The 27,946-nt window shown below is 42.9% G+C and overlaps 1 protein-coding gene across 4 annotated transcripts in view; it reads right to left on the bottom strand.

Annotated features, from left to right (window-relative positions):
• Positions 1–25,894, bottom strand: part of ISL1 (ISL LIM homeobox 1) — an 80,769-nt gene extending 54,875 nt beyond the window's left edge. For 3 of the 4 annotated variants that reach the window (XR_015696655.1, XR_015696654.1, XM_087715479.1), the window contains exons 1-5: positions 25,467–25,894; positions 24,013–24,202; positions 18,832–19,091; positions 11,572–11,858; positions 5,327–5,494 (exon numbers count right to left, since the gene is read on the bottom strand). Coding sequence is in view for 2 of the 4 variants with exons in the window: in XM_087715479.1 (XP_087571605.1) it covers positions 5,327–5,494; positions 11,572–11,858; positions 18,832–19,091; positions 24,013–24,202; positions 25,467–25,494 (933 nt within the window). In the remaining 2 variants the exon portion in view is untranslated. The remainder of the gene's footprint in view (positions 1–5,326; positions 5,495–11,571; positions 11,859–18,831; positions 19,092–24,012; positions 24,203–25,466) is intronic. The other variant, XM_087715480.1, reaches the window with a different exon arrangement.
• Between the last annotated feature and the right edge of the window lie 2,052 nt (positions 25,895–27,946).

Here is a 27,946-nt window from a genome sequence, read left to right as displayed (position 1 = left end):
CAAGCATCTGAATTTTGATCACATAACCACGGGGATGCTGTAATGGTCGTAAGTGTGAAAAACAGTCATAAGTCACTTTTTAGCGACGTTGTAACTTTGAACAGTTACTACATGAACTGTTGTAAGTCAAGGACCACATGTATAAAGTTAGCCCAAATAAAATTTATATAAATAAACTTTATCAGCTATGGTTAAATCGGTAAGCCATAGGACTTTGGAATAAATGGGCAATGCATTACAGCCTGAACTGCTGACACCACACTATTTCAAAAGTCCTAGGTATAAGCAATACATCCAACATGATTCTATCTGTGGATTAAATTCTTTTATATTAATTTATAAAGAATTGCACACTATTTTAGTTGGGTTGTGATGTATTACAATCCTACACAGCAGTCATAAGTGTATTACCCAAATAGGTTCTGCTGAACAAAATGGCATTTAATTCTGCCTAACATCACTGTCCTAAATCCCCCATAGAGCCCCTGGAAGATAAAAATTATTCTGCCACTCTTCTTCCATGTGATGAAAAATAAATGTTGCTCCCTTCTTCCCCCCAAGAGCCACACAAAAATATTAGTACAGTTCTGATTGGTGGAGTGCTTAAATTTTACATTTTCTTTAGTTATGAGATGACTGGAGACTCTAATGTCATGCGTGAATGGCTTGTCCTTCATTTGGCAAACTTTTCTCTGATAGTCTGCAGCCACTCTGGCTTCCCAAACATCAATTAAATCCCAGATGAAAACATTATGAAGAAATTCATCCCACAATGATTTTTTCTGATCAGAAAACCTGGATCGCCAAAGATGTAGAGAGATGTGGATATTTGTAATAGATCACCAACTATCTACTGTGGGTACATTAGAGCAAATGTAAAGCCTCACAGATAGAAATCCTAAAGTTCCTGGGTATGAAATAGAAAATCAGGAGTCTTTTTTGAAAAGGGAAAAATAATATTCAAAAACTAAAAGTCAGATACCAGTTAGATTGAAGGAAAATGTTATACATGAAAAAGCTATTTCTGAAACAGAAAATTTGAGGGATGCCTTCTTTTGCTGGAGACCAAAATTAGGTAAGTCATCAGAATTCAGAATGGGAATATGGGGTATAACTTCACGCATTTACCCTTATCACATCAATGGAGATGGAGATAGAGATAAAGAGAGAGAAGAAAGAAAGAAAGAAAGAAAGAAAGAAAGAAAGAAAGAAAGAAAGAAAGAGAAGGAAGGAAAATAGAAGGAAGGAAGGAAGGAAGGAAGGAAGGAAGGAAGGAAGGAAGGAAGGAAGGAAGGAAGGAAGGAAGGAAGGAAGGAACAAACAAACTATACTGAATCAAATCAAAAGTCCTTGTAAACTATCGGTATGTATCCAGAGGTGCCCAAGGCCTTGCTTTCTCACAGTAACTGATGCTACTTTAAGTGAGTTCCATTATGAACCATTCAAATTAAAAACCATATAACTAAGGTGGCAAACTTCAAAAAATTCATTTCCTGGAAGACATACCACAGATGCTTCTGTGGCATCACAAAGGATTCTGGAATCACACTTAGTATATTGTTGCATCAAGAAGCTGCTTTTGTTTAGCACAACATCAATATGAATGCTAAGACGTTTCCTCCTTGGGCTCAATTGTCAGCAAGAGCAAAAGGTTAGAACAGTGTTTCTTAACCTGAACAACTTTTAAGATGTGTAGATCACAACTCCCAGAATTCCCTAGCCAGCATTCTGACTGGTGAATTCTGGGAGTTGAAGTCCACCCATCATAAACTTGTCAAATTTGAAAACCATCTAGTTAAACTCTCTCTTGACAAATTACATAAAAACACAAATTTCCTATACCGGATCCTCATTATGAATCATTCCATGTGGATTTTTCTCCCACGCAAGTCTTTTCCCCTATTTTTGTCATTGTGATATATTTTTTCACATTGTACTATATCATGAAATCTTCTACTGTGTTTTGAGTCTCCTTTCCTCCCATAAAATACTATCTGTCTCTTTTATCTTTAAAAGAAGCATTGAAATGTCGGTATAATCCCATCTAAGTACACACACAGTCTTGGAAATAAAATATAAAGATTAAAACCTCCCTCCCAGTAAAAAGGGTAGAAAGTCTATTCCATACTAGTAACTAGTACAGGCCTTTTCAGAATGTATTGTATACGTTTTCATTTGTAGGGATGCCCTTTACACTGCCATTACATTTTACTTCTTTTAAAAGTATATTCTGCATATTTCTCTCCGTGCATTTCTTTGGAAGTCAGTTTCTCAAATTTAAAGAGGTCTTTTCATGCCCATATTTGGCAGTTTTGCAATATTAACAATGTCAAAATAATGCTATAAAATTATTTTTATTATTATTCTTGAAACAAACCATTCACTATCTCATTAAAAGAAGCTTGGAATAAGAAGATACATTTCTAAAACAAAAACTTTGATGTTTTCTTTGAATTTGGTAACACTACAGCAACCCAATCTCACATGTTCTATGATTCCTACTATGAATTTCAATTCCTTAAATAAAACATATCTTCTTATGTTTAAGATCTGGGCAGGAAATTGAATTACAGCTAAACTTCTGTCTTTAAATCACTTTCTTAGACATAAGTATTGCAGACAATATCGTCCCATATGAACTACCAAATGATTAAGTGTTAAGAAAGGGAGCTAAGAATAGAACACATTGATAATTTCCTATTGGCTTTTTTGTGAAAATTGGCCCATTAATATTATGTTAATATTACATGTACCAATATTACATGTTTTACATGTACCAAATGTAAAAATGTTTCTTTTCCTTTCTTTTTTAAAAAAGGAACAGGGTCTAGTGGCAATGGAAAGTAAGAAATATATCACTTAACAATGCAGTCCTACACAACCTATCTGGGAGTAAGTCCCATTGAAGAAAACAGGGCTTACTTCTGAATAGGAATGTATACAATTGCACTATACTGATTCATAAAAGAAAGACATAGTCACTTGAAAAAAACTGTCCATTTGAACTAATTGTTACACTGGCTAATATGACAATATATAGAAAGTAATCCCTATGACTATTTGGGATAAATAAAAGGGATTTAAGTTGTATAAAAATACAGCAATGAACATGGGTAGAGTTTTTTTTAAATAAAACTGCTACCATCAAAACAATGAGAAGAGAAGAAGATATAATCTCAAAATGTATATTTAAAATTTGTTCTATATTCTACACACAGAGTCTATACCCATGATGGTGAAGCTATGGCATGTGTGCCAGAGGTGGCATGCAGAGCCCTCTCTGTGGGCATGTGCGCCGTTTCCAGCTGCTCTTCTTGTTTCCAGAGTGCACATGCACAGCTGGTCTTCGCAGATGCTGGACAGCTGGAAAGTGGCCTGAAAACACCCCCAAAACAGCCAAAAAAACCAGGCCTTTTTGGGGTCATTTTCAGACAAAAACCGTCTGAGAAAAGGCCTAAAAATGACCTGAAAAACACCCTGAAAAATGCCCAAAAAACAGCCATGTGCACACCGGACAGCTGGTTTTCAAGTTTTTGCCGTTGCAGCACACGCGCATGCATGCAGGTTCCGTTTTGGGCACTCGGTGCCAAAATGGTTCGCCATCACTGGCCTAGACCTTATCAACTTATATTCCATTATTAATGTCGTATTTCATCAGAGTACTCACTTGGTAGGTTCAAAAAACCTTGGCAACAATTCAGCAGTGTCCATACAAATGCCCATAATCTTAAGGAGTTTAAGATCTGAGGCAAAAACACTGACAGGTTGAAGCGTCTACCAGGAAAACTTTGTTGGAGTTGGTTATAGGAAATGCAGGTTCAATTCTTGGCCATAAAGACCTGTGGGGGACGGGAGAGGTAGTCCTGTATCACTTGTGCTCAACATACTTGGCCAGTCCATCTCCCACCCCACCGTCGGGCCCTCTCAATGTACAGTACAGAATGAAATTTCCCAGTGGAGTTTAGGTAGGAAGGTGGTGGTTTTTTTTAATGGGAAGTTGTATATGAAAGCATTACAGCAATAGCATTTAGATTTATAAACCACTTCACAGTGCTTTACAGGCCTCTCTAAGAGGTTTAAACAGTCAGCATCTTTCCCCCAACAATCTGGGTTCTCATTTTATCTACCTCAGAAGGATGGAAGGCTGAGTCAACCTTGAACCTGGTGAGAATCGAACTGCCAAACTGCAGGCAGCCAGTGATCAGCAGAAGCAGCCTGCAGTACTTCACTTTAACCACTATGCCAGTGGGGCTTTACTTTAATAAATAATAACAATTTATTATATCATAAGATGAGAAAAGGCTATAAAGCAGCACAAAGCTAGGTTTCTTAAATACCAAAGACATTAATAAAGTAAAAGTATTCTAATTACATCCAGGATGGGCCCTAAGTCTTATGAGGTAGTTTTAATGTTAGAAAAAGTATGGCAATTTTTCAAAATAACAACAGTGATTGCCAAATGCCTTTTAACTGCTCAGCCTTATTGATCAATTAGATCAAATTTTCAGCTAGGGGGATCAGGCTTTCCTTCAAGCCACCCAAGGATCCCATCCCTTATGAACATAAATACCTTCTAATTTTGAAAGGGGGCAAGGGGTATATTTAATTTGTTAGAATTGTAACAGGTCTTATCTTAAGAGGGATCAGTTTCTTGTCTTGCATTGTTGGAGGGGCAGTGAAGGAAGAAAGTCGAGGTGAAAAGTTTCTTCTGTGATATTGTCCGCTATCTATCATTTCTAAAAAAAAGTTCATTTGCAAGAATATTTTCAAAATTAATAGAAACTGCCTTCTGTCCCAATTCATTTTTTAAAAAAGCAGGCAATAACCATGACACAAGTATCAATAACCAACAATAACAAAACACAAACGCTGTTCTTTCAATAGCACAACCAGATCCTAGATTTCTGGGCTCTTGGCTTTGGCATTTTGCTGTGATATAGTGTCAAATGGCTAATAAGACACTCCTAACTGGATGCACCCTACTCCGTGTATATCTCCATGTCCTTCATCCTGAGCAACCTTCCCCACCTGGGTGCCCTTCCACATGGATTGGACTCCATCTCCCAGGATGCCTAGCAGCAGCAGGAACAAATCCAATTAGATTGGCAAAGGCAAAACATGGAGATGAAGAGAGCAAAGTGCCTGCTTCTTGCTACAGAAAAGGGGAAACACAGGGGAATTGGTATCCAGGGCTTGAAGATGTGGCAGCCGGGAGGGTGGGGAAGGGGTTAAACAAGGATACCAAAGTGTTTCAAAGGAATGAGCACCAGGACTCGCTTTTGTATACACAGTAGGCCATTCATGGCTGCAGGGAATTGACACTTACGAGTTGTTGAAAAGCCGGTTGATCTATGTCACTCTGCAAGGCGAAATCGCTGAGGACTTTCCAGGGCGGCTGGTAACTCTGCACCTCCACCGGATTCACCTGCAAGCCACCGTCATGTCTCTCTGGACTGGCTGCCACCATGGGGGTGCCCGTCATCCCCTGGATGTTCTGCAAACAAGGTAGCACAGGCAATGAGCAGCCATACTAAAGGCACCCTAGATGCCTGGTGCATCCACACACACAAAAAGTTACCAGCTGTGCTTGGCTTTAATGCATGCCCTCCCCTGATCCTCTAAGTTTCTCTACCTTCCATAGCACCTGGAACAGGTTGTTGTTGTTAATTGCGAAGTTGTGTCCGGCCCATCACCATCCCTTGGACAATGTTCCTCCGGGCCTTCCTGTCCTCTACCATCCTTTGGAATCTATTTAAGCTCATGCCTACTGCTTCAGTGATTCCATCCAGCCACCTCATTTTCTGTCGTCCCCTTCTTCTTTTGCCCTCAATCTTTCCCAGCATGAGGCTCTTCTCCAGTGAGTCCTTCCTTCTCATTAGGTGGCCAAAGTGTTTGAGTTTCATCTTCAGGATCTGGCCTTCTAAAGAGCAGTCAGGGTTGATCTCTTCTAGGGCATCAACTAACAAGAGGGCTTCCTATTTTATCCCCTTAATAAAAATAATACTATTTAGCGACAGACCCATTTCTAACATGAAACAACCCCAAAGAGCACATGCACATGAGCAAAACTTCCATTCCACATCATTTTCCAGTTGCATTTAGTATCAGAAGGGTCCTCTCTAGATCTGCAATCTATGTTGCCCGTTCTATATATCCCCAACATTCTTCAAACATGTGGCATTCCCCTTTTTCAACCAATCCAGAGAAAGCTATTGTTCTCAGAGATCTGTAGAACAATGAGTCGACTAGGGGAAGAAAATGTCACCACAAAGTTGAAGAGAAGAGAAGAAGAGAAGAGAAGAGAATTCAATTCTTTATTGGCCAACTGTGATTGGACACACAAGGAATTTGTCTTTGGTGCATATGCTCTCAGTGTACATAAAGAAAAATAAAGAAGATTGTTCCAGTGCCAGAAAGGCAGAGAGAAATCCTTGTCTATATTTTCAGAGAATCCTAAACCAGTTCCCCATTTAAAAGATAAATTATTGGAGCAGGGTCCTTTCATTTAAAAATACAGCTGAGAGCAAATGCACTTAGGCATTATAGTGAGAGAGCCATGACAGTCAAATGACAGCAAAAAAAATCAGGAATTTGGTAGCACCTTTTCCAACTACATAATTTTATTAAAAGGCATAATCACAAAAGCATATACCATTTAATAAAACTGGCTAGTCAAAAGAAAAGCCAAAAGATTTGAACCCAGAAATGAGAGCTGTTGTAATCACATTCTAGGATACACTTTTACCTGAGAGTAAGTCCCACTGTTCTTAGTGAGGCTTACTTTTGAGTAAATTATTAGTAAGGAAGGCTTTAGAGCCACCATGCATTGAAAAGGCAGGAAGATTCAGCGGAAACATAACAGCCTCTCCAGATTCTGAAAATCCTTGTTTGGTTGCTTTCCTTTCAGCTTCCATTTTTTCTTTGTTTGGTTGGGGGGGGGGCAGAGGGAGGGAGAAGACCAATGCTGAACAACGGTGAATCTTCCATCTATACTACTCAAACACACTTGCTACCTCTTACCCACACACACTATTTTCTTTGACATCCTCTTTCCATCCCCTTCCACTTTCTTTTGCTGTCTCTACATACCGTTTCCCCCCAAAAAGACCTCCCCAGATAATAAGCCCAATCAGGCTTTTGAGTGCATACGCTAAAATAATCCCTCCTCCTCAAAATAATACCTCCCCAAAAATATTGCAACACAGCAGCAGCCATGAGATGACTACGCTCACCACCTCCTGCACCTCAAAAATAATAATACCTCCCTGACAATAATGCCAAGCACTTATTTTGGGTGTCAAAAGAAAATAAGACCCTGTCTTATTTTCAGGGAAACACGGTAGCTAGTTCAATCATAAGGAAGCGTAAGGTATTATACCACAATACTGACTTGTTCACTTTTGAGACTTCCTTTTGAGTAAATGTGTCTTAATACTCTTCTTCACTAGGAAACTTGGTTTCATTAGTTGGGTGGTGGGGGTACATTAGAGCTATCAGTTCCGGCCTCTAAACATCCACATGGAAACAACATTCTCTCTTTGCTCCCATCTTATGATCCTCTGGATGTGTGCTGTCAAGGCATGTTAGCTGTTAGCCGTTGGTGACATTCATATGTAAAGTCAAAGCAAAAACAAAGCCATAAACATTAAAATTTCAGAATCATGCAGGAACTATTCAGCTACTGCCAATCCAGCATATGCGTAAGCTCTCAACTTGTGACGTGAATGATAAACCGGATCTATAAATAAAGTGGGAGTAAAAGAATGAATAAGCAAAGTGCAAAACTTTCTTAACTGCTTGGGGACTGGAGAGGGAGGAGAAGTGCAAAAGAGCAGGAAAAGACTTCAAGGTTCACTCTAGAACAGGGATGTCCAACATGGCAACTTTTAAGACTTGTGGACTTTAATTCCCAGAATTCCCCAGCCCGCCATAGGAATTGAAGACCACAAGTCTTAAAATTGCCAAGGTTGGACACCCCTAGATTGATTATGGAAATTAAGTCTGAACGTGCTTGGAATCACCACAATTCTCTCTTCCCTACTCACACATTGATTCTGGATGAAACCCATGGGATAGCTTGAGCTTAGTCTTAATTCCTAAGCATTTTGAACACACAAATAAATGGCATTATTCTTAAGGCCACCCTAAGAGGGAAAGAGACTGACTTTTTAGTTTCTCTCCTGCCTTTATTACTATTAACCCTTGACCAAACTGACAGTTTTGGCCCTTCCCTGGCTGTGGGAAGAAGCAGTTGGATACAGAGGGATCACAACAGGCCTCGAGTTAGGGGCAGAATTCAGAAGCCACCAGAGGGTCATCAAAACTGACTTATGATGTTTGGGAACAGAAGAGTCTAAGGAGACAATACAATTCCAGTGGAGTCTACAGCTATGGTGATTCACTTCTAAATGTAGGAACTACCAATTGTACTGCTCAAAAACAGTCCACACCACTCTGGATTTAAGCAATGCTTGATACCTTATACTGCAGCACTAAATGAACACATTAGGCTGCAAATTTATTTTTCTTTTTTTTTGTTTTTACTTATATACTGCCTTTATTAATTATTATTACTTTTATTGTAATTAATTTGCCATGATTACTGTATTTTTCAGAGTATAAGACGCTCTAAAGTATAAGATTCACCTAGCTTTTGGTGAGGAAAACAAGGGAAAAATATTTGCCTCTGCCTCCCAGCAATTTGCCTCCTTGCAACGAACAACAAACAATACAGACAATATACACTGTTTGTAGTGTTAACATTTTAGACTATACTTGTACAGTTGCTGTTAAAATTGATGTGTTTTTTGGAAGTTCACATTCTTTTGGAGGGGGGGAGTGCGTCTTATACTCCAAAAAATACAGTAGTTATTGATAACTATTAATAATTCAAGGCAGCATAAAAACATAATAACTAACAAACCTTCCTCCAGTGAAGTAAGTTGGCCTGAGAGTGAGTGACTGGCCCAAGATCTTTAGTTGGCTTTTTCTGGCTAAGATAGAACTTGAATTCAACTTGGCTTCTTGCTTTCTAGCCTGATGCTTTAACCCTTAGGCCAAATCGGCTCCCTTTATTTCATTAATTTAAGTCACACTCGTGCCAGTGAAGGTTTATTGTTATGTGTTGTTTCTGTTTGGGAGGGAAGACCAAAACCCTATAGGTATTTTAAAGCAGTGGTCTCCAACCTTGGCAACTTTAAGACTTGTGGACTTCAATTCCCAGAGTTCCTCAGCCAGCTTTGCTGGCTGAGGAACTCTGGGAGTTGAAGTCCACAGGTCTTAAAGTTGCCAAGGTTGGAGACACTGTTTTAAAGGACTTGCATCCAAAATAGCTTCCAAATCCAGAGCAATTTACATTCCTTTAAATTGTGGGTTTGTGCAGTGGTGAAACGCCACTCTTTAACCAGAGCTTTCAGCCTTTAAAACAAATTCATAACTGCTTCCCACATTTGAGTACCTAAGTTGTGCAACAATTAGGGTTTCTTCATGAACATTTAAAAGGGAAAGTGGAAGGGGAAAATAATCTACTTTTCTCATTTGATTCATAAATAGCCTTTCACGATATTCACTTAAATACTGCAACTACTGACTTAAACAAGTTCAGGCCCACAACTTATTCCTTTAATAAATGCCACCCTGCTCAACAAGGAATCTTCCCTGTGTCAGTGTGATTTAGAATTACAATTTTGGACTTTATTTTGGTTCTACCTGGTTCCAATAAATCCCTGATGTGGGTGGGGCATAATTTGGGGGTACATCGTCTCAAATTTTCTGGCACCTACTTCAAAGTGAACATTCAGCCAGATTTAGTTCTGCTGAACAAAATAGGCCAAAGTATAGATCTAAGGTTCCCAAGTTAAGGTTATCTGAATCAATCCTTTAAAAAAAAATGGAAAAAGTAGGATAATATAGAAGAGTTAAGAAGACAAAATGTCAACTCCTTTTATATCCAGATACTGAATTTTTAAAAAAAAAAACTTCACAAAGGTATCTCTATCTGGAGAGAATAACACACTGATACTGATAATCCCTGACATTATATTGCCTCCAAATTAACATTATTACCAGGACTATATAATATAATTATAAACTCCTTTGGTCTCAACTAGGACTTATTCTACCTCATGGCTAGCCCTGGTTATTGGGTAGAATGACACCATTTCTGTAGTTACATCAATTTATTTTCTAACTTATTTTGTGGTATTGCATTCTGTTCTGCCGAGTACAAATCAGTGCAGCTCTAAGAATGAACGTAAAACAGAGACATAACCAAAAAGTTGTAAGGCTTCCTGTCATCAAAACAAGCCCTTTTCTCAAAATTACTGTTCTTTTACCTGGGAGAAAAGGCCCTTTTGCTATGGATTCAACCACTCCCTTTGCTGCTGGAGCTATTATAAAAAGCACAGGACTGCCTTCAAGGGAAGAAATGGGTAGCAACCTTTTATCTCCCTCCCTCCCTTCCTTTCCCCACTGCCACCCCCCCCCCCCCATTTAACAGGATTGAGAGCATAATTAATTGGCACTCAGAATGTTTCCAGCAAAACAAAACACCCATTGAAGCAACATCACACATATACGCACACACACACACACACTCACAATATCCGCCCCTAAATCTCAAGGGGCTTTCAAGCAAAAATAAAAAGGGGTGAGGAGGGAAACCAAGACCTAAGGTGGTGTTTCTCAATCTTGCCATCTCTTTAAATTGTGTGGACTTGACTGACTGGGGAATTCTGGGAATTGAGGGCCACACAGCTTAAATAGTTGCCAAGGTTGAGAGCACCCTGCCCTAGCCTGAGCCATGTGGTTGAATCATGGTTAAAGCCACACACACAACAGGTTACAGCTAAACCAGAGGTGGGTTGCTCCCGGCCGAACGGGTAGTGGAATTCAGGCCTGGGTTACAGAACCAGCAGCAGCAACCCAGGCCTGCCACACCCCCGAACCGGTTCCCTCGCTGCCGTTGGGCCACCGCCATTTTGGTTTTTAGTCGTTCTGCGCATGCGCGAAGAACAATTTACATTGAACAGTGCACACGCATGCAGCATGTGCCTGGTGCACACACAAGCGAAGTGAGTGAGCACATGCATGTAGTAAAACTGGCAGCAACCCACCCCTGAGCTAAACCCAAACCACACTATAGCCAAAATCAAAACTGAACAAGCCATCTTATAACTGAACACCAAGCAGGTAATCTTAGCTTATGGCTGTGTTCACCTACGTATTTATTTTGGTTAGCTCAACCTTAGAGTAAGCAATGTCTTATCACAACTTAAGGAACTGTAACTATCCACCCTATAACAAACCACACAGGCAGTTTCTTCCACTAAGCTAAAAATGGGAGGAGGTCATTTGTGGCTCAGTGTGTTGCACCAACACACCCTCTTTGGAATACGCAACCCATTTAATTCAAGAGAGATGGGGAAAAAATCCGAGGAGCTGAGCTGCAGGGGAGATGCGTTCCCATGATCCATCGAACCCAAAGCCCTCAGCTCCGCATGGAAAGGCAAGCCTCGTGCGAGGATGGCTTCCCCCTAGAGGCTGGGAGGAGAAGGCGCCGCGCCCGCTTACCGTCTTGTCGTTGGGCTGCTGCTGCTGCAGCTGCTTCATCATGATGCTCCGTTTCTTATCCTTGCAACGCTTATTTTGAAACCAGACTCGGATCACTCTGGGGCTGAGACCGGTCATTTCCACCAGCTGTTCCTTCATGAGGGCGTCCGGCCGGGGATTGGCGGCGTAACAGGTCCTCAAAGTGTGGAGCTGCTTTTCGTTAAGGACAGTCCGGACACGGGTTGTCTTTTCCGGCTGCTTATGGACGTGGGGCCGGAGAGCTGGCTGCCTGGCAGAGATAGGTTCTGCTGTAAGGGAGGGAGGGAGGGAGGGAGAGGCGCCTGGTCAGTGGAAAGACCAGAAGACAAACAGACAAATAGCAACCCTGAAGCTTTTGGGAGACCTCACTCCATGGGAAAGACTAGATGCGTGGATAATCCTAAGCCTTCAGACTCCAGGAAAGACCCCCCCCAAAAAAAACCCTCGTTCCTTTTTTAAACACTCCTTCACCTTTAGTCTCCTCTACTAACTAAAGTATATACAGCTTTAGTTTGAGGCTTCACCTGTTAACCAATTGTGCCCTCCCACTTCTCAAATGAATCCAGCTGGCCCTTCCGAAGCAAACCCCTTTGCCCAATGCCTTGGGCTACATAATTCCAATAATATAATAATACTATAATTATAATATAACAGTAATATTATGTTACTAAGTTATAATATTTATATTATAATAGAATAATAATAATAATATAACAATAAGAGGCATAGATAAGTGCACCAGCCAGCCTAATGTCCCTATCCTACTGTCCTCATTTATTTGTACCCATTTCCTGTGTTCTTTCTCATTTTTTTCCCTTATTCCTGTTATCTTGTACATGAGTGACAAACTAATAATTATCTTATTAGTACAAGATACAACAAATGCAATATATATATTGCATTTGTGCTGATAAATAAATAAAGGGAAACTAGTATAGATCTATTTCAAGCTATTTAGCTCTCATCAGATAGATGGATGGATGTATGTATGTATGTATGTATGTATGTATGTATGTATGTATGTATGTATGTAGCCACGCTGTCTCAGTCTAGAGAGCCTGTTCTGTTAGTAGCTGGAACCAACCCTGCTTGGCCATAGGAGCCTCTAGTAGTTAGTACCTAGAGTGTTGACTAAGCAGAGGTCCGGTCAAAAAAGTCAAGATGGCAGACACACAACTACCGTTTTCACTTTTTTTTTCTTTTTGCAATGCCCTTATTTACAAGCAAAACAGAGCTTTTAACTTCTTGGGAAGGAATATTTCCCAATGACATGCATTTTTCTTAGTGAGCTCATCGTCCATTTAGTGGGCATCTCGTCAAAGTAAAATTTTTGGCATATTAGCTCAGCCCCAACCACCACCGCCATCACCCCACACCAAATCTTCTTGCTGGGGGAGGGGGAGAGAGAGAGGGAGGGACGGAAAAAGGAAGGGAGGGAAGGAGGGAGGGAGGATTTTAGAGAGTTGTAGAAATCTGAAAGGCGATTACTGGAGGTTTCATTTATTATCTGTGGCAGATGGATTTGAAAAACTCCAAAGAAGCAGGGGGGGGGGGAATTGCTACCACATCTATCTTCTTGGTGGGGCCCTTAATCATTACTCCTAACACTCAGAATATTTGTCCTTCCCAAGTACAATGCAGGCCAAGGCTGAGTTCACACAACCGCTCCCCCCCCCCAGCCCCTGTTTAATTGTGGATGGCTAGATTGTGCTTCAGTGCATTGTGTGAAGCCAGATAGGCTGATTCTCTTATTGTTCAGTACATTTTTTGCAGCCTTCAGTAATTGGGTTAAATTGGTAAACAAGGAATTAGTCTGTGGAATGCAACCAGAGGAATACCAAGACAATGATCCAGCTGCTTTGTTATAGAATTCCATGCTTCCTTTTCACTGTTATGAGGGCTCTTCCACACCCAGTGATGCACTCTGGATTTTACCCAGAAACATCTATTGAAAATGAGTGTTTTTTCATGCCAATCATCGTCCCTTGCTAGAAAAAAAAAGGCTTAAGAAAACTGTGTTCGTTTAGCAACTTTTTCTGAAAAGCTATTTCACCAACCCAACCAGCCTAACCAAAAAACCTGCACGGGTTAATTCAAATGTTAAAAGATAAATATTTTCAGCGGACATCCTTCTTAATATTGCAGTAGTACAGGTAGTCCTCAACTTACAACAGTTCATTTAGTGACCGTTCAAAGTTACAACACTAGTTAAAAAATATGACTTATGACCGGTTTTCACACTTACAACCTTTGCAGCAACCCCATGATCACGTAATCAAAATTCAGATGCTTGCTTGGCAACTGTTTCATATTTATGACCGTGGCTGTGCCCCATGTTTATGGGATCACCTTTTTGTGACCTCCTCCCAAGCAAAAACATTGGGGAAGCTTGATTCACTTAACAACCGGGTTACTAACTGATCCACTGCAGGGATTCACTTAACATCCATGGCAGGAAAGGTCGTGAAATGGGGCAAAACTCATTTAACAGATGTCTCATTTAATGACAGAAAGTTGGGGCTTGATTGCGGTCATAGGTCGAGGACTACCTGTATATGCCCTTCATGAACATCCTGGTCTTTCATTTCTAACTGAACACAGATAAATACATTTTTTGAGAACAATCCTATTCATTGGAAAGCAAGTTGCATTGCTATGCTCGGTTTACTCAGAAATAGCTTCTGCCCTGATCAGCTGGTCAGTAAATCATCCTCGGAGGAAGAAAGGTTCCCAGTCTGATATTCTTTTCCCTTGGCAGAAAATGCTACAGAAAGCTATAAAACCTCTTCCCATCAACTTTTTTTTCTTGAATTTTTTTTTTTTTTGCTTCTAATTTTAGATTACAAAGAGATTAAAAACAACCATACCTACCAGTAAACAACTTGATGTCAAATAAACTATCATAGGTTTAGCTCTGGTCTATGTTCTTTCTTCTTTCAAATACCCACCTCTTTTCTCAGATTTGTCTATTCCTCAAAGCAGAGTGTCTGGTATAGAAACAAAGAAAATGTAGTCCAAATGTGGCGCTCACTTAACTCTGTGGCTTTTAAACGCACATTTATTGGGAAGGAAATTGTGCTGCAACCAGCGAGGCTTACTTCCAAGTAAGCCTATGAAGGGCTAAGGCTGCTTGCTATTTTCACATTTAAAGGGGCCTGACTGAGAATAGATTACATCACACTGTTGTCATGCCCCAGGTTAGTCATGGGCATGTGAAAGGAAAACAACAGTAAGACCTTAAAACTAGAACCACCTTCTTTGCCTACTAATCCCGCCCCCCCCCCCCCAAAAAGATATCTAGGGCCCTCTGGATATAGACTGCAATTGTATTGGCCACTCAATACTCTCCATTGCCAACAGACTGGGGAAAAAGGTTGGTTCAGGGGTTTTATTTATGGGGGAAATGCCTTCTAAAATAAATAAATAAATAATAATAATAATAATAATAATAATAATAATAATAATAATAATAATAATAAAATTGACAAAATCACCATCAGTCAAATGCAAAAAGCCGCACTGCTTGGATCTGCACGCATATTACGAAAATACGTTATGACGTCCTAGGCCCCTGGGTGGGGCCCGACTAGTAACCAATGCCAAATCCGGCGAAACAACTGGCCGCTGTGATACAATTGTATAATAATAATAATAATAATAATAATAATAATAATAATAATAATAATAATAATAATAATAATAATAATAATAAAAAAAAGCATGTAACAGTGATACCCACTGTCATTGGGGCACTTGGTAACATGTCCAAAAATGTTGTAAGATACATCAACAAATTGCAGCTTCCTGCAACACCACCAGCGGAACTGCAAAAAACTGACCTGCTTGGAACACCGTATATTTTAAGAAGGTGCTTGGTTGATACCTAGGACACTGGCAGCAAACTGTATCAACCATTAGCATCAGTCAATGGTATTTGTAATGAATTTTTGAATATTCAGTTGGCTGAGTTTCATGTTTAATGAATAAAGTTATTATTATTATTATTATTATTATTATTATTATTATTATTATTATTATTATTAAGAACAATAAGAACAATAAGAACAATAAGAATAATAATAATAATTGGATGGGGCCCGACTAGTAACCAATGCCAAATCCGGCAAAACAACTGGCCACTGTGATACAATTGTATAATAATAATATAAAAAATAAGGATGACAACAAAGAGGCTGGAAAGTATTTTTTTTCTTGAAACTTGAGTTGGCTCAGGCACAGGTGGAAGAGAAGTGAAACAAAATAATGCCAACTTCCTAAACTCACTTTAAAACTTTCAGCTACAATTTCTACCCAAATTGTAAAAAAAAAGCTTTGGAAAGAGGCAGCAGGAACTTCTGGAAAGCAATTACCAAAGATTAGCTTGTTGACCTTGTAAATTGCTGCTGGAAGAGTCCCCCCCCCCCATATTATGAGTTTCCTTCTTTGTAGCAACTTTCCCCATCCCAATGCTTCATTCATCCAAAGAAACATCTTTGGAAGAGATCAGTGGCTGATTGACATATTGGCAGCATCCCACTGGGAGTAGACTCCCTCTCCATTCTCTCAGTCTCCCCCTATCCCCCCATTGGGGGAATACTGAAATAGATTTATTCAAATATATATCTATAGATATAGGTATATATCTTTTCAGGCAGCTATTCTAGGAAGCCCTATTGACCTCACTGGAACTAATGTTTGAACAGACATCTAAGGAAATTGTACAGTACTCCAATAGAGGCCACTATAGTTTTCTAATATAAGACCAATAGTGGTCTCTGTGATTCCCCTACAATTAGTATTTGATTAACCTACACCATATACCCGACAGCACAAGATACACACAAAGAGAAAGGGCAGGCGCACACACACACACACACACACACACACACACATAAACACACACACACACATAAACACACACACACACATAAACACACACACACACATAAACACACACACACACACACACAGAGTATGTCTGTTTATCCATTTAAAATATACCTAGTAGCTTAATAATCAGTTGATAAGCTCCCAAAGATAACACATTATTTACCTTTGGACTATAGCAGACTTATGCTCCCCATCAGCCAACTGAAGTTTTGTATTGACTTCAAGGTGAGATGGATTGAACCTCCTGTCTCTGACAAGCAAACTCTACCAATTCAAATATGTGTCTCCTGAATACCTTCAGGTTCACACAGGTTAACTTAATATCAACAATGTTTCATCTCTGGATCCTAAGTACACTTACTGGAGGAATTGTGATCCCAGTCGTATTTTCTCATAAGGAAAGTCTACTAAATACAGGGGAGTTAAGGCTGCTGCTTAATTCATGTGGAAATAAATCCCATGGATATTTAGTAAAACTTACTTTGAAGTAAACAAGTAGAATGACACTGTTACTTTCACAGAAAAGGGTGTGCAAACACACTGAATACGTTGGATTTATGCACTAACTTCAACAGGTGCAGTGACTCACTTTAGTGTTGGTATCTGCACCTGTTACCCCCAAAACACAAGCCCCACTGATTGTTCTGAAACTTCTGAAACAAAAACTATGTTATTTTTTTTCTATAGGGAATAAAAGTCTTTAAAATCACTGGAACGTTTTCTAAGCAAACGTCAATAGGCCTCAATTGTGCAAAAAATAAAAAATAAAAAAATAATAATGTGAATGCAAACATAATGTAGTTCAAAATGTATTTGCAAATGTTTGGGTTTGTCAGGCAGAGTGCCTAATCTTAGGGATAAGACAAATTAAACGGCAACTCTACATTTACTCTTCCTGGGAATAAATCCTACTGAACTTAACTTCCTGATGAAGTTGATCCATAAAAGCTCATGCAGCAATAAACATGTTAGTTTTGGAAGATACCACAAGATTCTTTCCTGTCCTGTCTTTTCTGCATAAACACATCTAGAATTGTTCTTTTCTGCGTAAACACATCTAGAATTGTGTTACTGGTTCCACCAAAATCCTGACACCAAATACCACGTCAACTCAGGCCTTGGGGAGATGAGATTTAAAAAGAGTATGGCTATTGGACAATGATTGTCCAGTCTAATGAATCTAGTATATTAGACAGCAGTAAGATAAACTTGATAAGCTCGTGGTTCAGTATTCATGGAAACCAGACTTTCAACTGAAGGACAATTTGTTTGATTGAGGCTTATGTAAATAAAACAACGGTATTTGTTTAACCCTGATTTTGGATTTTGCCACTAATTTTCATTGGATTCCAAGAGATTTGATACAGAGGGAAGAAAGTGATTTGGAAAGAAACTTTTGCTCTGTATAGAGGGATTTAATGTGGAGAAAACTATTTGGGGTAATGGTTAAGGTGCTGGGCTAGAAGCCAGGAGCTTGTAAATTGTAGTTCCACCTTAGGCACAAAGCCAGGTGGGTGACCTTGGACCAATCACACTCTCTCAGTCTTAAGATTAAGAGCAGGGTAACATTCCAAAAATCTTGCCGAGAAAACTGCAAGCAGTACAGCAGAAGTCGAACACTTAATTTTGAAGGCCACCCAAAGTCTCTGTTGTAAGAGTGAGTGGCCATATAAATGATTTAAATTTGTAGGCACAAAAAATATGTAAAAAAATTCTGTTGTACATCTCCTTGACTTGAATGGAGTCCAACAGTCAAGCAGAACTTATTCTTCTCGATCATTTTTCAAGGGCATCTTTCTTAATGACATATCTAACCAAAACTAAGCAAACCTTTGTGCCCTAACCCTAAACTTTTAGTGTATGTCTTTTCATTTACATACCTGTACTATAATTATAACTGCTTAGAAATAGTTTTATCCTATTTATTTGTTCTGAAGTTAAAGCTCAGAGGGCAAAGGAGTTTGCTCTTGAGTACCAGACCGGTAGCTTTCCCCTTCTTGGATGGAAAAGTGTCATGCTTTTCCTTCCACCTCTAATTCCATGCCTCTAATTCCACGCCTTTGATAAATCAAGACTAGCGAATAATGGAAGCTTAGGACACAATGAAATGCCTTCGTTTTCGAAGAAACCCCAAGGCTGCTTGTATTGTAAAGAAAGCTACCCCCAACTACAGGATTCCACGCTTCCTTGAGGTCCATCTTTTTGAACTCCTGCAGAAAGGTCTTTTTTTTCTGTAAGAAGCTAAATACGGTACAGAACCGGGCAGTGAAGGGTTAGGCTGGGTCTGGCAAGACATTAGGTATAAAGGAGCGCAGCACCAACCCAGCTCCTCCCGGAAGAGCCCAAGAGTACCTGCCATCTGGAGCGGCCTGGCGGGGTGCAAGGGGCTGAGGGGGTCACCGGCGCCGAGGCTGGCTCTTTCCACCACGTCGTGGTCCGCTCGGCAAAAGAGGCCGTCCTCCCGCAGCGCGAACTCGTCCCCGGGAATCAGCTGGCGGCTGCAGGCCACGCAGCGAAAGCACTCGATGTGGTAGACTTTGGAGCGGGCGCGCATCACGAAGTCGTTCTTGCTGAACCCAATGTTGCATTTGGCGCACTTGATGCCGTATAACCTAGGTTCGGATCCCGCCGGGGAGAGGTGAGGGAAAAAGAGAAGGGAAGGGAACGAGGAGGAGGAGGAGGAGGAGAAAGACGGAGAGGAGAGAGGGAAAAAATTATTTCATTTCAGGCCCCGGTTCAAATCAAGCCCCCCCCCCCCCATTTTTGACCCGATCCGCCAGACCGCGCATTTTTAGGCGCCCGTCCAAAGCAACCTTTTTCTATTGAGCCGGTCCAGCTGGCTCTCTCACCCGCTTAAATGGAGGGGGGCAAGTGAGGACCCCCAACCCAGATTGGGAGCTGCTGCTTTTCGATCCTCGAAGAAAGCATTGCGGCCGGCGACGCACTGCCTGCCCGGCAGGAAGAAAATGAATTTTGGGGGATTTGCATTTTTTTTATTATTTTTTTTAAAAACTAATATATACATATATTGATTGTAATTTATTTTTCTCTTTCCCCCATAGGGGAGAACTGCTCTACAAGATCTCTGGAATCTAGGATTTTCCTGCGAAGGTGCAGAGAACGGCAAGGAAGGGAATCGCCTACGGTTAATTCTAGACCAATTAAAACGAGGGAGATTAAAGTGTAAAATCCTGTTTTTTTTAACAAAAAACAAAAAACCTCACCCCGTTTTTTAAAAACACTCAAAAAAACGCTGGTTCTGGCCGGGTCGACTTTAAAGCAAAGCTCTGCGGAGCTTCTAATGTACCCTCTCTTATAAGAATGCACAGAAACCTATTAATCCTTTGAGCGCTATCTTCGCCAAGATCGCCGCACGGGCACCAAAACCCGGGCACTAAAAATCTCAAAGTGGAAAACATTCCTCTTATAGAGCGGGCCAGACACGGGATTTAGGAGGCAGCCATTGGCGGGTAGTTGGGGGTTCTGTTTTGGAGATATTTAAGACTCAAAGGGTTAAAAACAGGTCTGAAGATGGCCATTCGTGCGAAAAGGCTCTAGTTGAACTTCTCCAGTGTGTTGGGTTTGTTGCTCGTGGAAATCCCGAAGTTCGTTTATTAATTTGTGGCGGCCGCTGAGGCAGTAGTCTCTCCGGCTTCGTGGTTCCGTATTGGCAAAAAGCGAGTGGCGAGGGAGGCCTACCTTTTCGCCAAGGCTGGGGTTTCTTTGCTTGCTTACACGAGTGCAAAGACGCCCACCCAAATCGGGTTCCCACCCAAATTCGGTTCTTTCGAGGAGAGAATGGCGGCCGCGAGAAAAATCCACGATTTTATTTTTACACTCCCCGATTTATCTGTAAGGGCAACGAACCGTTTTTAGTTCGCTTAGCCTTCTCTACCTTATATTCGAAGTTTATATTCTGGAAGGGAGGAGAAAAATATTCCCCGAATCTTACAAGCTTTCCTCCAAAATAACATATGAATATGTGCTTCTAGAGCAGGAACAGGCCAGAAACCTGTGGAGCACCGCTTAACACAGCGATGGGGTTAGGATGGTATTAAAAGGCGGATGGACAACTTTCTGTCCGCTTCGCTCCCTTGCTCGCCACTGAGTATAATTTCTGTGTAGATCTGGGGAGCGGTTATTATCTATCTATCTATCTATCTATCTATCTATCTATCTATCTATCTATCTATCTATCTATCTATCTATCTATCTATCTATCTATCTATCATCTATCTATCTATTTATCCATTCCTTATCATATATACTATCTTAAACTGTGGATCCTCTCGTCTTAAACGGGGGAGAAAAAATAATAATGGATAATAAAATAATTACAAAGCCCCAAAAACTACCGGCTGCTTTTTCTTAGCGAAGAGAGAAATGGCAGAGCTCACTTCGGCCCTGGGCCAGAAATGAACTATTGAAGACGGGAAAAGCCCCCTCCCCCCGTCGGAAAACGTTTCTTGGGAGCCGGCAAGACCCTCCAAGGTCCATGAACTAGCCTCTCAAGCCAAGGGCCTTCCATCCAGCCCCTTGAACTTGACTTTACACTTGAGTAAGGCATTTCCGAAATAACGTTTTTGCCTGAGCTGGAAAGATAAAGCTGGACGTTTGCTTTTCAAATAAAGAGATTTGCAAAAGAGCGAGGCCGAATGCTGCAGTCCTAAGCAAAAGGGACTAGGACAGTCGTACCGAAGGCGCCAGTGACATTTACTTCCGAGTCAACCTGCTCTATAAACCTAGCGAGGGGACAAACTGATAGCTGGGAGCTACCGCGCCTGTTGCGTAAATTATTTGTTCCCGTTGCCCAGCCCCGGATTTTAATCCCCAGGTTCGTAAAGCTCTGGATTCTGAAAACGCATTAAGCAGCCGTGGCCTTCCCGAAGAAGGGAAGCCCGAAGCTCTGGGGTTTAGCCGCCTTTCGGGAACCACGGCAGGCAGGCAGGCAAGGAAACTGGATCTCGTTCTCTAGCGGCCTTTCTTAGGGCGAATATGGGGAGGGGGATTCCCGTCTGCGACCTCAGTCTTCACCTTTCAGAATTGCGCTCCAAATCGTAAATCGAGTTGGGTTTTTTCGGCGGAGGGTGGGGTGGAGAGGGTAGGGGAATCCAAAAGGAACTCGAGAGAAGAGTTAGGATCCAACGAAAAGTTGCTACCGAAAAAGAAAAAAAAAATACGCACACACCAAGACTGAGCGCCGTTTTAAAACGCCACCGTCACCACCTCCTCCTCCTGCTGCCATTCCTGGTTAGGGAACCTTAAGCAGCCCCCTCGCCGTCTGGATTGTGTCCTCGGCGCAAGCCCGCCTCAAGTCGCCAACCTTTGCCCCCCCTCCTCGAAGATCAAACCCAACCAAGGGTACACAGTAGCTTCGCGTCTCCTCATCCCAGCCCCCCCCCCCTCACCCTCACCCTGCCCCCGCGATCACCGAAAAAAAATCCCCGAAATAAGAAATAAAAGCTTCTTTCCTTTCTCTCTTTAAAAAAAAAAAAAAATTGTCGGTTTAGCTGTCAGGTCGAGCGGTGGCCAGAATAGCAGGAATTTTCTTTTTCTTTTTTAAATCAGCTCCCAGATTTTCAGGGGTAGGAAGGAAGCTGCTTCCATTATCTAAATGTAGCGATTGTTCGCTAACAGCTGAGGGGGCAATTTGATCTCCTCTCTCCAATTCATCAAGACAGATAAGATAAGAAAGGAGAAGGCGGTCCCGGAGCTCCCGAAGGGTTAATATTTAAAAAGATTAAGGCCTGTAATCCTACCCACACGCTTACCTGAGAGTAAATCCTACTGAAAAGTCTGGCTCCCGAGTAGACCTACCTACAAAGTCTTTGTGTGGGTTCTCTCCCCCCACCCCTTCGAAGCAATTTGTTTTTTTCCCAGCATAGAGCGGACTTTATTTAATTACCATTGCTAGTATTAATGATCAATTCTTTTATTTTATAGTTGTCTTCTACCTTTCTTCCAAATGGCTTAGGGGCTGGTTTGTAAGGTGGGGAGGGAAACCCTTGCTCCGTATCGGTGGTTTATTTTCTAAGAGGCGAAGGGGCCTGGCTAGAATGGCTACCAAAGGGGTGGTTATTTTCCTTTCCTTAACACACTTCCCTGAAAAATAGGGGGGGGGGAACCCTGCCCCGTTACCGCGCAAAGAGAACCCTTTTCCCCTTCCCTCCCCCTCCCTCCCACCTCATTTCAATTTATACACTTAATTAGCTAGAGTTCAAGGGAGGGGCTGGATTCACCTGAATGACAACAAATTGCAGCTGCCCCCCTAAAATATCACACAAGCTTCAAACTAGACCTCAGCAGAACAGTGGAAAAAGAAGAGCCGGGAGACAATCTTTCCCTCCCCCTTCCGATCAAACCCAAATTCTCCAGATATTTATTTGGTGCTTTGGATCTCTCTTTTTTTTTTTAATGAAGCTTTTGGGCCAGAGACTCCCCGAGTGTCAGTATCTCTCCTCTGAATGCCCTGCAGAGAGGTTCCTATTAACCTTTCCAGCCAATTTAGTGGCCATTTTTGAAATAATAATAATAATAATAATAATAATAATAATAATAATAATAATAATAATAATAATCGGGAAGTAAACAATTCTAGGAGACTTTCGTTCGGCTTGTTCTACCTAGGAGGGGTATCATTATTTTTTTCTTTTGAGGTTGTGAGGTGGGATAAATAAATTTAATTTCCCACCTTCATCCATTTAAAGTCAAGAAATTAATCCCGACTACGGCAAAAAGCAGCCGGCCGCAAGTCCTTCCTCGCTTACCCAGGAAGTAAATACACACAGAGGCCAGACTTCAGAAGGAGGGCGCCTTCAAACAGCGCCTTACTGATCCCCTAAAACCCCCGAAGATATTTACTCGGGTGTATGGAGACATTTACTTCCAAACCGGCCTGTTCGTAGAGAGCTTTTTTTTTTAAAGGGGGACATTTTATGCAACAGCCCTCACCTAAGATATATAAAAACCCATCACTACAATTATCTGCATCTCTTTAATTTCCTCGACCCTCGCTGTTTACTATGCCCCCTTCTAACCACAGGAAATCCTTATGCCTCAGACTTCTCGTGTATGTGTGTCTGTGTGTGTGTGTGAGAGAGAGAGAGGGAGGGAGGGAGAGAGGGAGGAAGAGAGAGAGAGGGAGGGAGGGAGGGAGGGAGGGAGAGAGAGAGAGAGAGAGAGAGAGGAGGGAGGGAGGGAGGGAGGGAGGGAGGGAGGGAGAGAGAGAGAGAGAGAGAGAGAGAGAGAGAGAGAGAGTTTGAGCCTGTGTGTACCTTTCTTAATAGATTTTTCCAGGCTTCTGAAGGGATAAAATAGAAGTTGCTTTGCCCTAAGAAACACGTTCCCCCGTAAGACTGCAAGGTTCGCCTGTAAAATCAGAAGAATCTCAACCGTTCGGTTGGAAGCGAACCAAGTGCGGACGTCCTCCCCTCTTTCCGCCCCCCCCTCCCGGATCTACAGTCGCCATATCTCCCAGCGCGGTGGCGGAGGGGGAGGGGAAGAGACAAGGGGCCTGAAAGAGAGACTCCTTACCTGATATAGTCTCGCTTACAGTAGGTTTTCCCATCTCTTACAAAGCACGTACAAGTCTCGTCCAAGTACTGGTTACACTCCGCGCACTTCAAACACGCCGCGTGCCATTCCAAATCCGGGGAAACCCGCAGAATATACTGGTCGTGGATTTGATTGCCGCAACCGACGCACAAGGAAATCAGCCGCTTTTCTGAAAGGCAAAGGAGGAGAAGAGACATCATAATTGACGAAGCGCGCTCTCTCTCTCTCTCACTCCCCCACTGAGATAAACGCGTTTTATTAAGTCCCCGTCAACCCCGCCGTCTGAGCCTTTGGCGAGCTGCTCTTTAGGGAAAACGCGCCCTGCTTGCCCCGGCGGTTGTTGTGCCGCGTTGCATTTTCGGGCAAGGAGGCGGCGGAAGGGGGCGAGAGAGAGACCGAGGGGAAGAAAAAAAAAAGGAGAGGAAGGGGGAGGGGTGGATGCAAGAGAGAGAACGGCGTTTCAGGAGAACGTGTGTGTGTGTGTGTGTGTGTGTGTGTTTCTCCATCAAAGGCTTCCCTGGCTGTGGGAGAAGGCGCAACGCAAAGTTAAAAGTAGATTTGCGGAGAGGGGGAAGGGAGGGAGAGAAGTGTGAGCATTTTCCACGCTTTTCAAGCCATCCACACAACCATAATTTGGAATTGGGGGTGGGGGAAGGCGATGAGTGGGTCGGAAACACAGAAGCCAGGGTAATAGGCTTTTTTACATGTCTAGGGAGCAGACTATCCCAGCCCGAAATCTTTGATTTGTGGGTTTCACTTTTTTTCCCCTCCCCAATTTTCTCCTCCCTTTGGCCAGAGACTGGATTCAGCCGGTGTGCAAGGCATTGTATAGTTCCCAGCTGTGGTGGGACCGCAGTCCCCGGAACTCGTCCCGAATCAAATTTGGTGGCGGAGAGGAAAAAAAATCTCTCATTGTCAGAGAGACAAAATTTGGATTCTTCGGGGTTTTAAGGCACCCGAAAGATTGAAGCCCCGGCCGCCAGTTTGCTCAAAGTCATTGGCGAGGCTGCGACGGGCCTCTGACACGGGACCCTTTCGCTCCCCTCCACCACCACCACCTCAGGCAAGGCAGCCAGATCCCTCTGCGCATCGAAGGGGAAAGGGGGATTCCCATTGATCTTCCACCGATTTTTCAGCACAGTCAAAATAAGGAGTCCTCTTCCCCCACACGATCCGGTTTTCACGCTCCCTCGTTTTTATATCCCCGACTTTCGAAACGGCAGTTTTTTTTTTCTGGGTACCCCAAGTCCCACTGGGGTGGGGGGTGGAAGCCCTCCAGCATGACGCCCAAGGCGAAGGGATCGCCAACAAGGCGCCAGGCTGTCCCTGCTTTCCCACTCGAAGCGCTTCGCTTTGGCTCCTAACTTTCGCGATCGCGAAGGAAACAGCTTTTAAAACCGACCCGAAGCCCCGTCGCCCCGTCGCTTTCTTACTTTTCGGTGGGTCGCCCATATCGCCCATCTCTACCGAAGGGTATAGGGTCCCACAGTGAAATGGTGCACGGCTGCCCAGGAACTTTCCCCGAGACGATGGAAAAGAAGAAGAAGAAATAAAACGAATAAAGCGGCGGCTCTGCTTTTTGCCCCGTGGAGGAAGGGAGAAGATGCTGTCAAAGGGACGGCAAGGATGCTTGCTCGTTCCGCCGCCGCCGCGCTGGGAATCGGCCTCAGGGAGGATGGATGGATGATGGATGGATGACCGGGTCGCCCCTTCTTCCTACGGTGAAAACGGCTCCGTCCGAGAGAAAACCGCCCCCGGGGTCCAGGCAAGCGAGAGAGAGAGAGAGAGACAGGGAGCGCTGTCGGAGGCGCTGCCCAGTGCGTGGAAACTCCGCGCGCCTCGACCACGAGCCTCTTCCTTATCTCTTACTCAAACTTCTCTGCTCCAACTCAGCTCGCTCGTCATTGGCCGACGTCGGCCGCGGGACGTCAAATCTGCCGTCTCCTGATTGGCCGGAGGGAACACAGAAGCAGCTGTTCTGATTATCATATTTCAGGGGGCTGGCGAGCTGGCCAGGCGGCGGCTGGAGAAATCGCGACAGACGCAGAGAAATACTGGGGGAAGAGGGAGAAAGGGGGAAGGAAGGAAGGAAGGAAGGAAGGAAGGAAGGAAGGAAGGAAGGAACGAACAGAGGCAACTTTTCCGCTCCTCGTTTGATTTCTCTCCCCCCACCTCTCCCTTACACACACACACACACAATCCGTTTTTACTCCCCCCCCCATTTGTATCAACACACCTCCCCTTTCATTGGCTTAAAGCAAGCAGCTGCCTCTCTCTCTCTCTCTCTCTCTCTCTCTCTCTCTCTCTCTCTCTCTCTCTCCTCTCTCCCTCCCTCCCTCCCTCCCTCCCTCCCTCCCCCTCCTCTCCCTTCCTTTACTACAGTCGCGCAGGATTTTTTTTATTCTTTGGGGGGGGGCGAGAAAAAGAAAGAAACGAGACGTTTATTCTCTGAACAGCTTCCCTCCTTTCAACTATGCAGGCTTGTGAAGGGATTGGGGGGTGGGGTGTGGGGAGCAGAAGGAAACATGGATCAGGTGACTGATCAAATATTGTGGGAGGGGAAAAAAGAGCAGGAGGAGGAGGAGGAGGAGGAGGAGGGAGGGGGCGGATTAAAAGCCATGCAATCTGATTTATGCCACAAAAAGGGGGCAATAAAGGCTTAGCCGCTTAGATTTTCGCCCGCTGTTTTTGGGGGGTGGGTGGGGGAAAAGGGTCATTTTTGTTTGTTTTAATTATTATTTGAGGCGAAGGATAAAAGCGCCAGCGAGACTCCGCTTGACAGGACGTTGACAGCGGCTTGATTCTGCTGCCCGTAAAGCTTCAGTTTCCCCTCATTTCTTTCTTGTGGCTTCCCCATTCTTGTAGTGGTGGCCCGGACGTCAAAGGGAAGGTGGGGAGTACCGCAGCTACTCGCAGGTGTTTAGCACTTGGAAGTTGTGCGTTTTCCACCACCACCACCACCCTGGTCCCAGCTAGTCGTTTTTATGCAGGTAACAATTCCCCCCCAGGAATTTCAGTGGAATTTACTCCTGGAGTAAGTGGGTAACTAGACGAAGGAAAAAAGCTAGACTGAAAAAATTCCTCCGGCGACTTTACTATGTTGAAGGAAAACCTTATTACAACTTACTGCTATTGTGTGTTGCCTGTCGATTTTTACAGGAACCTGGCAGCTCCTTTCCCCAACCAAACCTACAGATGCTTCTAGTTCCCAACTATTGCTTTTGCTGTCGGTAGGAACCTGGAAGTACTTTACCGTTTCAGCTTCCCACTTGCAAGGCCGTTTCTGTCCCCGCGATTAATAATGACTTCTAGACAATCTCTATGTGTATGTCTATGTCAAAGTCTGTGTGTGTGGAAACACCACTGGCGTCTCACATAGAGACTCGAATTGAATCTTCATCACTATTAAAAGGTTAATGCCACCTGATCCTAAACACAGGAAGAAAATACACGTGGTGCTATGGCGGTTCACCTTGAATGAAATATAGTGATGCATCCTTTTGGTGGCAAAATATAAAGCACGTCGGCGCTACTGTTCTATCGACACAGCGATGGTTGGGTGACGCTGTAAAGACTTCACAAATCACTACTTTAGGAAGTGCTACCGCTCACCTTGGGAAGGTGGGCGTTGATTTCTCCTGACACGGCAGAGAACCACCTGTTAAGTGTGCAAGAAGTGAGGTTCAGTTAATGGTCTCTTGGTAGAAAGTTGATTAGCTCATATTCTAACTTTCGGCTCCTTCCTGCGCGCACAGACCCATGCATACATGCACTATTTGCTCCCAGGCCCCTCTTCTCTCTCCTTCTTAAGCACCAAAGGAAATTCCTTGTGTGTCCAATCACACTTGGGCAATAAAGAATTCTATTCTATTCTATTATTCTTCCCTCCAACGATTTCAGTCTTAGTGGACTT

Source organism: Thamnophis sirtalis, unplaced genomic scaffold (assembly GCF_051295495.1).
Source record: "Thamnophis sirtalis isolate CommonGarterSnake01/CBP01778 unplaced genomic scaffold, rThaSir2_p1.2 scaffold_5, whole genome shotgun sequence".
Classification (NCBI taxonomy): Eukaryota; Metazoa; Chordata; class Lepidosauria; order Squamata; family Natricidae; genus Thamnophis; species Thamnophis sirtalis.
This window is presented reverse-complemented; position numbering and strand designations above follow the sequence as displayed.